Raw genomic sequence first — 12,905 nt, 5'->3', positions numbered from 1 at the left:
AAAAAAAAATTTAGTATGAACCAAATTGTTATGAATTATGAAAAACCAAACATATAAATATTTTTAATATAAAATTTAGAACTAACGAGTAACTACAACATAAATAATCATTTAAAATTAAAACATACATCAATATTACAAATAATCAATCATAATATGTCAAAGAAAATAAGCCACAACAATTAATAAGTTTATATATCTAGGGTTTGAAGGGTATATTGATAAAATGTCATTTAATTAAACAGGTCAGACGGGTCAAACGGGTTCCATGTGATGGACACTAATCCAATTTGTTTATTAAACGAGTCAGTCGTGTTAACCCGAATATGACATGAATCCATTAAGCCTTAACTCATAACTTGTTAATTTTGTGTCGTGTCGGGTTCGCAGGTTGTGTACAATTTTGCAACCTCTATACCAAAATTGTACTATAAAGGGTTTTTATTTTTATTTTTATTTCCAAATAATCATTATGATGATATGGATGTGTGTCTATGTATGATGAACAATCTTATCATTATTTTTTAAAAAAAAATCTTATCATTTTGTACATCACAAAATATTGTCATGCGTTTCTGTAGTGAACTGCAAATAATAAAATGGTTTAGTCATATTCGAGGCGACTACCCTCCTAGAATAGAAGGGAGAAAAGAGTGTTTGGGGTTAAATTCTTCTTGCCTCATGTTATTCATCCTTGATGCTTAAATACATTAAAATGGAAATCAAGATAACTCCTAATCTTATCATCTAGAGTTCTATCACAAGATAGACCCTATCCTAACAATATCTTAATTAAATTCAAATAACAATTTATCCTAACACACGATAACTACTACTTGAGACAATCTCTAACACTAGGCCATCTTAGCCACTATTAGGCTCAGCCCTTTCTTCTAACTCCATATGCCGACGGGTCATAACAGTTTCCTTTTATCACTAGAAAATATAGAGATCTTTGTACGTATACCGCCAGTAGTAGCAGTAATAGTAGTAAGACAACCCATACCATTCATGAATTACAGATCTGACGTTAAGGTCCGCTGATTCCCTTTGTCGCAAAAATCACTGTTGTAAATTCCTATATCTCGCATCGAACAAAGTTAGCGGAATAATAAAAAGTTAGCATCCCCACTGCTCCCAAATGTCAATCACACCAATATATATGTCACAAACCGGCCATTATATCAAAAATATATATATAAAAACTGGGTTCAGTATTGATAAGGGTGTTTCTGCTTCAAATATCAGTTTTCACATAGAATTATATCTTTGATTATATAGCTAGGCTCGGAAGATGAATATTGAAGGAAGGAGAAGGGGAGGTGAGGAGTCAGAAGACGAAGGGTATGAGGTTGAGAAGGTGACATGGAAGAGGCCTTTCAAGGCGTTGCTAAGAGAGATGAGTGTGAGTGGGATTGGAGGAGACCCCGCTTCCAACAGTGAAGGCAGCAGATTGCAGCGCTTTGTCATTCATCCTGATAACTGGTACCTCTATATCTCTCTCTTTTTATCTCTTTCTGTACTCGTTTGTGTTTTTCTGTGGACCGAGATGAGATTACAGATTGGCTTTTGCGTTGAAAAAAAAGGTAAACTTTTTGTCTATTTTTTTGTTTAACGAAAACATTTTTTTTTTTCTTTCTAAAAGTAAACATGTTAAAAGAAAAATTCTTAGTTTACATTGATATTGTACACAACTTTTTACGAACAGGACATATTACAATTTACCTATCGATTTTGTTGAAATTTAAGTTGCTTATTTGTGATTTGAAATTTGACACCTTACCCACTTAATGTTAGTTTGATTAGAATTTTGTAACTCCCACATCTGTTAAAAATAATTCTAAATATGTAAATTTGCTCAACTTTTATGTGTCTCCTCTAAAAACACAAAAAATATAAAAATACTAGATCAAATAAGAACAAAAAGAATCCAACAAAATACTTTGATCATGGGATTTCAAATCATTAGTAGACAACTTAAATTTCAGTCAAATCTCAGGTGTATAAAGTATCAAATCTCAAATTATAGATAGACAACTTAAGTTTCGATCAAACTATATATAGGTAAGTTGTAATTTACCCTTGCAAATATGTACAACATTTACCAAATTTTTATGTCTATAATGTAAGTTTAGATTGCTATTATAGTGTACATCCATGGTTATGAAAACCGAACCAAACCGTACAGTTTGATCCAATTTACCACGACCGTTCACTGAGATGGTTTTTTTAAACTTAAAAACTGTTCTATGCAAAGAAGAGTGAACCGCATGAACCACAGTCGGATTGCCTAGGTTTGAAAATTGTGGACGGTTCTTGTGATTCAGGTCAAAGCTTAAAAAGAAGAAGAATAAGGTACTTACAACAACTTATAACCATTGTTAAGAAAACCCCCAAGAAAAATCAATCAATACAAATAACTAAAAAGGAAATAAATCTCCGATAATCTGCCTCCACAATTCGCCAGATGCAATACTTCAGTCTTTGTTGTCTGCTGCAGCCTCTAGCCGACGACTGACGATCGGATCTCTCCAAATCCGTGCACAGTTACACTGAGACTCTTTCTCCCTTTCTTTCACTGTTTTGTTTTGTTTTCTTTTTGCTAAGATCTCTTTGGTTTGATGAAATCTTTTTCTGTTTGGTAAAGTACTACATCCTGGTAAATAACAATAGTCAAGTGTGTTTTTCTATGGACTGAGATGAGATTATAGATTGTTTTCTACATTGAAAAAAAGTAAACTTTTTAGTTTTTTTGTTTAATGAAAATTAAAAACGTAAAGTCTTCTTTTTTCCAAAAAGTATATATGTTAAAGGAAAATTCTTAATTTACGTTGTTATTGTATACTTTTTGCAAATGTGTACAATATTTATCATATTTTTTGTGTTTATAATGTAAATTTTTATATTGCTAGTCCAATGTTAGGCTATGTTTGGTTTATTGGTTTTTAACACACATATATTAATTTTCATCACTCATCACCTAAAAATGTGGACCCCATCGATGCAAGGGTTGTTTGGTTTGATTTTCATCACTCAATTATCATAACTTATTACTCAATTTACCGAGAATGAGCAATGAGAATTGAGAACAAATATTTGGTATTTTTAGATTTTTAGGTAAGGGTCCATTTGGATAGTTTATTTTGTTGAAAATTGAAAATGAAAAACACTATAGTAAAATAATTTTTAAATATATAAATAATATCATAGGACGTATTTTTAATGAAAAAGTTGTAAAAAAAAAAAAAGAGGTTTATGGTTTTATAAACAGTACACAGACCCACAAAACAGTACCATTCTATTGCAAATTTGGTTTTCAACGAGGTGGTGGGTCCGTGTTCACATGCTTCTCAGTTAAAAAAAATCAAAGCGTAAAACGCCAGAAACGCAGACGCAGGGGCGAATAATTTCTACCCAAACGCATGCTAAGTGTCAATTTGGTAAAAGACACGAGTTATGGGACCTCTAGTTGCTTACTTGCTTGTACTATCGCATTAGAATCCAACGCTTTTTATTTTCTCCCTCCCTTTCTCTCTTTCTTTCTTTCTTCACATGTGTTGCTGCTTCTTTCTTTCTTCACATCTGCTTCTTCTTTCATTCTTTATTTCTCTTCTTTCTTTCTTTATTTCTTCATCTCTTCACATCGGTGCTTCTTGCTTTCTTCTTCAAACTGAACACAACACTCTGCACATGGAGCTCACAGCTCTCATGAGGTCTTTGTCTCACAGCTTCTAGCCCAGTCTATTGCAGTTTTGGTTGCTCTATTAGTCTCTCATCTCTTTCAGTCCAACAGACCTCTCTCAGGTGAGTCGATCTAACTTGTGATTTGTTTGTTTCCAAAACTCTTTGGGTTGGATAGTTTGGTTCAAGAACTGTCAATATTTTTTGCGTGGGTTTGTCTGGTACTTTTTTATGGGTTTATTTCTTTTAGTATCTGTGGGTTTTGTTTGGGTTTGTGCAGAGGAGAGAGACGATTGCCGATCTAGCAGGTTTATTCTTCCCTTCATTTCGTTTGGGCTCTAAAGGAGAGAGAAACTCGAGTCGGGTTCCCTTCTCTTCTTTGCTAGTCTGTGGCTGAAAGCTATGGAGAAAACAAGAATGTGAGGAACTCACGCAAGTGAAATGAATGTAGAGAGACAATAACGTTCTGACACATAAACCATGAATAGTGTTAAAGTGGCTTTAAAAAGCCATGAGTTATGGAGTGACAAACGCACTGATGCGTGGGTTAGCTGAAAATTGAGCTGTAGATGTGAGTTAAGAGCGATGAGATATGAGTCACGTGCTAATCAAATAGGGCCTAAATACCTCAAAAGCAACGCTGATTTACAACAACTTTAACAATATTTGTTTATTACAGTTGAGTTTTTATTAATTCTTATTTATGTTCCGTTTATTTTGAAGTAAAATATTTTTTAGAAAATGTTTTTTTATTTTTAAGTATTTGTTTATAGGTAAAATATGGTCAAATTTGTAAAATATTTTCCGTTAATTATAAAATTGTTTATAAAAAGTTGTAAAATGTTTACCTTTAAAAATTTGATAAAACATTTTATAAAAACATACAGTGACTTCCCTCACCTATTTAGTGGCTAGGTCATTAGTTTGGTGGGCTGGGTAGCTGGTGTTGGCAGTTCAGTGACCAGGGTTGCCATGCTAACGATCGGTGTCAATAGTTCGATGGTCAGAGCCATCGCTCTAGCAACTTGTGCCAAGGTCCAATGATTAGTCGTTGCTCCGGTGGCTAAACAACCAGTGTGGGTGGTCTAGTCATCACTGACGCCACTCCGGTGATAGTCATCACAGACGCCATTCGGTAGCAAAAGCCACCATTTTGATGGTTTGGTCATTGGATCTTTGGTACTATTGGCTTTGCTGGCTGAGTCATTGGTTTTGGTGGTTTACTTAAAATATTTTACTTGTCATACTAAAGACACTTGAAAATGTTTTACCTCTAATAAATTATGTTTTAAAATTTTTAATAAATTAATATTGGAATTAGTTTTTTAATAAATGACAAAAATTTATAAACTTTATTTAGATAAATATTAGTTTTGTACCATCCTTAAAATCTCTCCATCTTTTTTGATAGAGTTTCAACTTATGACGTCTATTTTTGATGATGTGTTCTTCATCATCAGACTAAAATATTAATTGATTTTTGGTATAGAAGGAAGATTGAATTCCAAATTTCTATTATTAGACTAAAAAAGGATTATTGGATAACACACGACTATCATACAAAATATCTATTGTTTAAATTAAATAAATGGAATAATAAATGAGCCGACATATATAACTATAAGTCGTAAAAGTTAATTTAGCAAAGAAAAAGTCATAAAAGTTAGGGTCCAGGGGGTTCGGATTCCAAACTATGGACCTACACTGGACCGCGCCACATGTGAAATATCTATTCTGTTTTTTTTTTTTTGTTCTTTTCTTCCCTAGATCGTCTTTCCATGTTAAAGTTTTGAGGAATGTTAGAGACACACTTTTGCATAATGTTATGTCACAACTCGTCACGCTACATGTGAAATATCTATTCTTTTTTTTTGTTCTTTTCTTTCTTAGATCGTCTTTTCATGTCATAGTGGCGAGTTGTGACACAAAATTGTGCAAAAATGTGTCTCCAGCATTTCTCAAAAGTTTTTAGTAGAATAATATTTTGGGGATTATTTGCGGGTTAGTTGGTGAGTGTTATGAGATAGCATTTTTTTTTTTTCAAAAAAACTTTTCTAAAAAGGAAAAATTCTAGATAAAAATAGAAGTAAACTGTTGTTTTAAAATTCACATCATTTGAGGGTGGAATTTCTTTTTATATATAAATTTTCTCCTTATGAAATGTTTAATACTACAAGGCATATTATATATATATATATATATAGTGTTTATATATATAAAATAGTGTTTTTTTTAATGCGTGTGGCACATAAATGTTATATTTATATATATAAAATAAAATTTTAATTTGATCTTTTATTTATTTATTTATAATTGTATCAATATTCACAATATGAGTGTAAAACATGTTAACAAAAGTTTAAAAAGAAGGGCAAATTAGTTTAAGTTTTAAGTTTTGTAATTAAAATTAAATATGTGATTGTGTTGGACTAATAAACCACTTAAAACGAGTTTAATTATCCATAGGAAGATTAAACATTTTGTGCAGTAACTAATCTAATCTACCCCCATTTGATTTGTGATGTAATAGGTTTTGGGTCAAATAAGTGAAGCTTGATTAATTTTAGAACTTCTTTCTCCCAAAAAAAAAAAAAAAAAAAAAAAAAACCTATAAACTTATATTTGAGATAAATAAAACCTTATCCTTTTTAATTGTGACAGTTTAGGTCCTATACTTTTCTTATTACGGTGTGAATAGAATAGAAACACAAATGAATCTCCCGCTGCGGTCTGAATTTCAATTGGTGCAGGTGGTACATGATATGGAAACATTTCATACTGATATGGGCAGTGTATTCGTCTTTCTTCACTCCCCTCGAGTTTGGATTCTTCAGAGGCCTCCCAGAGAACCTCTTCCTCCTCGACATTGCTGGTCAGTTCGCCTTTCTCATCGACATTGTCATTCGCTTCTTCGTCGCCTATCGTGACTCCCACTCCTACCGCATTGTCTCCAACCGCAATCTCATTGCACTTCGCTACATTAAGTCTCGCTTCTTCTTTGATTTACTCAGTTGTTTTCCCTGGGATGCTATCTTCAAGGTACACCTATTAATTAATTATCTCTCTCTTTTTTAGCTATCCAAAAAGAGTAAAGTTATATGGCAATAAATATGTTTTTGCCAATAAAAAAAAGTAAGTAGTTTGGGCTATTGCCACGTACTATCGAAACTTTAAAAAAAATATCCAACTTACGGAAGTGTAAATATGCATTTTGTTCAACTGATAAAGTTTATGATGGTTATATAAGAGATATGGGGTTCAGTTTCTGCCTACACTAAAAATTAAGACTATCAGGAGTGAAGACCATAGATTGAAACTCTTTCAAGAAAAAAAAAAAATGTCGTCAAAAGGAAATATATATAGTTTGGGACATGACAGAAGGAGTGTCAAGTTTCCTTAAGGAACTAATCTGGACTACATTTTACTTTGTAAAGCATGCATGCATGTTTATTAATTTTCCATTTTCTATATTAGTTTATTATCACCTTCATCAAGTGTCCTTTTCTAGACTTTTTGTTTGTTTTATTCCACTTTTTATGCCTTTGTTCTTTCGTATTCATTGTAACATACACCAGCACATGTTTTGTGGTACGTGGTTGCCCATAAATTAATATGTAGTTGTATTCGTATTGTTACCACAGATGTAATAGTGCACTACCAGTTTAGTGCTATTTTCAGGAATTTTACCGATAAAATTAATAAATTATTGGTCCTACAATGTTCAAGCTCTCAAAGAGGGATGGCATGTCTCACTAATGTGGCTTAAAAGGAAAGCTCTAACTGCAACTGCTAATAAGATTCAATTACGAAGAAACACTACTGCTTTAGAATGCATTTATCTTGAAGGGAAAAGAAAAAATGGGGACATTAATTAGGATCATATGTTACAATAATTAATCTGATCAATTACCATGTCACAAGTTGTTTATTCTTGAATGAGCCCTAGAGATGGCATATAGGGTCATTTATATTCCATTTTAAAAATTGTTGTTATTATTCTTACATCTTTTGCTTCAAGTTTGATTGAATTCATTCTTGTGATTGTGATATTTTTCTTACCTCAGTAGCTCTTACATGATAATGTGAACACAATTACTCTGATCAGGTTTCTGGTAGACGTGAGCTAGTGAGGTATCTGTTATGGATTAGGCTAAGTCGAGCGCTCAGAGTGACAGAGTTTTTTGAGAAGTTGGAGAAAGATATTCGGATAAATTACCTTGCTACGAGAATTCTGAAACTTTTTGTTGTTGAACTCTATTGCACGCATACGGCTGCCTGCATCTTTTACTATCTTGCTACAACCGTGCCTGCTGCAAATGAAGGTTACACATGGATAGGAAGTTTGAAGATGGGTGACTACACTTATTCACACTTCAGAGATATTGATCTCTGGAAGCGTTATGTGACATCTCTCTATTTTGCCATTGTTACCATGGCAACTGTTGGTAAGCTTCTCTATATTTCTGCCTTGAAGAGAAGCAAATTTAATGATTAAGTTATTATCTGTAGGGAAAACACTTATAGATTACCCTGCTTGTGTGTGAGTGGTGGGCTCATGCTCAATTTATGAACTCATCTATTTTCTTATGAACATTACTGTGTTTTTCTTCTCTTCTCATTAACATCTAAAACCCAACTTTTATATTCAGAAAATGTTGATAATGATCCTTCTCTTTTTTCTATGAAGCAGTGCCGTGTCATAATGGTTTTCTTTTATAAAATCTAGATTAGTACATTTATTTTCACAATGTCATACTGGTCCCTCATTAATCAGAGTTTATTTGTTTATTTTTCAGTCTTGAGTTTCTTGTATCAGAGTTGGGATGCTCCGTTGAATCTTTATGTACTGATAATATGCTTTATTTTTCAGGTTATGGAGAGATACATGCAGTCAATGTCAGGGAGATGATATTCATCATGATTTATGTTTCAGTTGACATGATTCTGGGTGCTTATCTGCTTGGTAACATCGCAGCATTAATAGTAAAAGGGTCAAAGACAGAAAAATTTCGGGATAAAATGTCTGAGCTTATCACATATTTGAATAAAAACAATATTGATAGGCAAACAAGTAAGGAGATCAAAGGTCATCTGCGATTACAGTATGAACGCAGCATAACAGAAGGTGCTTTGCTTCAGGACATTCCAGCCTCTATTCGCACTAAGGTATCAATCATTTGTCTGTATACAATTGGTTTAGATTGTACACTTTAGTATGTGGTATGCTTGATATAAGTTGTAGGCCCACTTATTGATGGTTCTCCAATGTGATACAAGAGGCCAGGTGTTGTCTGTGAGATATTGGTTCTAGTCTTGGTAACCCCCTTTTTGGGTAATATCTTGCAAATACAGGGCCCGTATTTGTTTTGAATCTTTTGATACTCAAAGATAAAACCTAGGTTTTTATTATTTATTTTGTGGCACTCATTTTAGAAAATATCAATATGTCACAAAAGCATATTAAGAGGTACCCAAAAGCACTTCTAGTTCTAGCGGACTAGAAATGTATTTTGCATTTGTCATTTTCACCAACTATTTAGGCATATGACAGAAGGTGTTTCAGACACAATATTATCCATTCCATATCTTGTCAAATTCAACTTGGGTGCTTCAAACCTTTGCATGTGAAAGTAAATGGTAGAATGAAATATTTTTCTTGAAAAATTTGTCATTTTCACATTCTAGAAGGCTGCTAGAACATTTGGACTCTTAATCAGTTCTATTGGTCATTGTACTTAGTTTAAAAGTGAAGTAGAATATATGGACTATGAAAGAAATTAATACATACAATAATTCTGTCTTGATGAAGTTGTTAGAATACTCTTGGCCTTGGGTTGAATTGGAAAAAATTGCTGTTAGTTTCATGCATTTTACCTCAGTATATGCAGTGCGTGTATGTTGTGAAGATGTTGAATAATAAAATCTGAATTCTCCATTTATTAATTACATCTCTCTCTCCCCCCTTTTCCCCTGTTGGATGAGTCATAATTACCTTAAAGGTGCACCTCCTCCCCAAACTCTCTTTAATTTTTCACATTAGCCTTTATTGAAGTATCACTTGGCCTCCTAGGATGGTTAATAAGTTTTGGTAATTGTACTTGTTTTCCTTGTGGATATAATTTTGACTTGGAAAATGTGAATTGATAATAGAGTGTGGAAGATGATTCTCAGATTTCCTGCAATTAACTAGTTCTCTAAGTTGGGTTGAGTAAGAAGAAGAGTGCTAGACACAATAGTTAGAGGACTTTTTGAGGTGGATATGTCGACAGTCAGTGGGATGAATAATTCATGCGGCAGCTTTTTTAATGTTTACCTTATATTGTTCATTGAATGTATCCATGTATCTGTTTTTCTTTTGAGACTTTGTTTATTTCTAGTAGCGCGCTTGATTTGTATGTCTATGTATCATTTCATTGTTTCTTTTATGCAGATTTCACAGAACTTATATGAGCAGCATGTTAAAGGAGCTTCTCTTTTCAAGGAGTGTTCTGAGGGATTCATCAAGCAGATTGTAAGCCATGATGTTATATATCTAAAGTAGAATTTGAAGTACAAAGGTTGAACAACTATAAATTCAGGACTTTATATGTTTTCAGAAGTTGAAAGTCATGTGATATCTATGAACTTGATCATGCCCATTGACGTCATAGATCTTAATTTATCGAAATTGCCATTCCATTTCAGTGGCATATAGCCCCAGTTTGACTTTCTTCATGCAACATTCACTGTTGTCGTTATTAGCAATTGTTTGATGGACTTTGATATCTCATACTTCCTCCGCTATGAACTTTCTAGAGTTCTCGGACACCCTAAGCTTCCGTTAATTAAATTTTGTGCTTTTATTTTTCATGCCTTCTTTTTTATTGTGGGCTTTCCTCTGTATACTCCTTGTGGACTAGGGTACCCCTTTTGCACTGTTTATTGAATCTTTTAACCTATAAAGCAAATTAGTAATTGTTTATTTATTGTGAGCATTAGCATACCAACTAAATCTTGTTCTTCTAGTTTTCATTTTGATTTAATTACGTTAGATTCACTTTTAGGAACTTAGAAGTTGTTGGTTTTCTGGCGTGATTAGTTCTCTGCAAAAGTTCATCTTGAATGATATGCTGCTTCTGTTATCAATGATTGTGTTGAATTCGAATGGCTGTAAATTGTAATCTCCAGTTGGTTTAACGTAATTGTAAGTGTTGACAAAGGAAAGAAAACAATAAGAGTGATAAGGAGGGGCTGGAAAATACTGGATACCCAGCTCTCTTATTATTCATTTCCTATATAGGAAAGGGTGGTTACAATAGGACACTGAATATTCTTGAATGGGAGATAAGAACAGCTCATCGGGACACATCTAAAAGAGTACCACCCACACAACACACGAGTACAACCCATAATTTCATCTTTCTGTTTCTCTAACACTCTCCCTCAAGTTGGATCATAAATTTCATATAAGTCCAGCTTGGAACATGTAGACTCTAAAACAACTCATATATTATGCCTTAATAAAGATATCAGCAAATTGGTCTTTAGACTTCCCAAACGGTGTAGTAACATCTCCATTTAGAATCTTGTCTCGGATAAAGTGGCAATCTACTTCAATGTGATATAAAGCTGAATAGACACTCAATTTAGATATACAGCTGAATAGAGTTTCATAAGACTGATTGGTATAACAAAATTTTTCTAACCTGTGAAGATCTGAATTTTGGCGACAAGTATTCTGCTCTTAAAATAAACTGGCTCTCTAAAGTGCCTTTGAAATCTCAAATTCCAAGAAGTTGTGCAATAATCAATTAACTCATTGTAATGGGCATCCAGTGTGCCTTATTTATTTATTTTTTTGAATTATGTATTTAATTAGAGAGTTAGTATTGCATTCCAACACTGTGGGTACCCAAATAGCTGGTACATCTAGTTCCCCTTACCTTGGCCTGTATAATAGCTTCCGTGTATAAAAATTTTGTTCAATGCATTTATTTTAAGTGAGGCATCTTTTAGTGTAAGTTGAATATTGGTCAAGGGCCAGCTAGTTGCCTTTTTCAGTCTTGTCAGTCTAATTTTATGAACAAATTAGTTTCAATTATATGCCCCCTCTCATATTTTTTTCCCATTATTTCTTTGCTTTCTCTCCTATATTGTCATTATCTGATATCTCTTCATAATGTTCAAACATATAAAACAGAATTGATAATAAGAAGCTCAGCTTCTTTTAGTGGAAATGACTCTTATTCATTCCATGATTTCTCAGGCAGCCCGAGTCCATGAGGAGTTTTTTCTCCCAGGAGAAGTGATTATAGAACAGGGAAAAGTAGTAGATCAACTTTATATCATATGTCACGGTGAAGTGGTATGAATTGTCAATGCTTTCATCTCTCAAATGTCTTTCTCAATGCTTATCTTATTTGTATGTTTAACTTAAGGACAACCGCCTTCTCTCTCTCTCTCTCTCTCTCTCTCTCTCTCTCTCTCCACAACCAAAAAAAGGACCCCAAAATCACAAAATTTCCCAAAGCAATTGCATATGCATAGTTAGTACCAAAAATTAGATAATATGCCCCCTCTAAATAACTGTTAAATTTTTATGACAAGAAAATTTATAACTCTTTAATAGTGAAAAGATCTTAAATTGACTGAAGCCTCTTACACAGCAACAGATGTTACCAATAAGCCAATCACAATAAGCTATGGTGGAAGAATAATGTCTTGGATACCCATACTTGCCATACAGTTCATGATAATTCTGTACACCTCTCTCTCTCTCTTAGCACTTCTCTCTTCTCTCATAGAAACCCCAAAGTTTTTGTATACGTTAGTAATAGTCATTACAAATTGAACTACTAGAAGTTGAATGGACATTTAGAATTGATAGTTAGGCCTATCTCAATGCTCTAGGTTTAGTTTACTTGAATATTTTTGAAAATACCTTAATTCTTTTTGTCATTTTTTCCCATATTTATCTTAACAATCAATATAATTACTTTTGCATACACCAGGGTCATGGGAAATTTTCTTTTTGCATAATTTATTTATTTTTTAGAATCTTCCTTCATATTGATTTTACATAATACTTGTATCATGCCAAAAAAAAAAAAAAATTAGACATTTTTTCTCCGTGTTGTCATCCTATCTTTAGTCTCCCTCCCCACTCCCCTCCAAAATTAGTTCCTCACCCCACCACTGTCCTTTGTGCTGCCATTGTGGAAGTAAGTCAAATTATATTAAATTTG

The 12,905-nt window shown here is 33.2% G+C and overlaps 1 protein-coding gene across 5 annotated transcripts in view; it reads left to right on the top strand.

Annotated features, from left to right (window-relative positions):
• The first annotated feature begins 922 nt into the window (after positions 1-922).
• Positions 923-12,905, top strand: part of LOC126701924 (potassium channel SKOR-like) — a 30,398-nt gene continuing 18,415 nt past the window's right edge. The window contains exons 1-7 of one of the 5 annotated variants that reach the window (XM_050400374.1): positions 3,526-3,804; positions 3,962-4,100; positions 6,432-6,720; positions 7,787-8,126; positions 8,552-8,847; positions 10,112-10,192; positions 11,927-12,025. In XM_050400374.1, coding sequence (XP_050256331.1) covers positions 4,084-4,100; positions 6,432-6,720; positions 7,787-8,126; positions 8,552-8,847; positions 10,112-10,192; positions 11,927-12,025 — 1,122 coding nt within the window. In that variant the 5' untranslated portion in view covers positions 3,526-3,804; positions 3,962-4,083. The other 4 variants (XM_050400377.1, XM_050400373.1, XM_050400376.1 and 1 more) reach the window with 4 other exon arrangements.

Source organism: Quercus robur, chromosome 10 (assembly GCF_932294415.1).
Source record: "Quercus robur chromosome 10, dhQueRobu3.1, whole genome shotgun sequence".
NCBI lineage: Eukaryota > Viridiplantae > Streptophyta > Magnoliopsida > Fagales > Fagaceae > Quercus > Quercus robur.
Note: the sequence above shows the minus strand (reverse complement) of the source record. Positions and strands in the feature narration are given on the sequence as shown.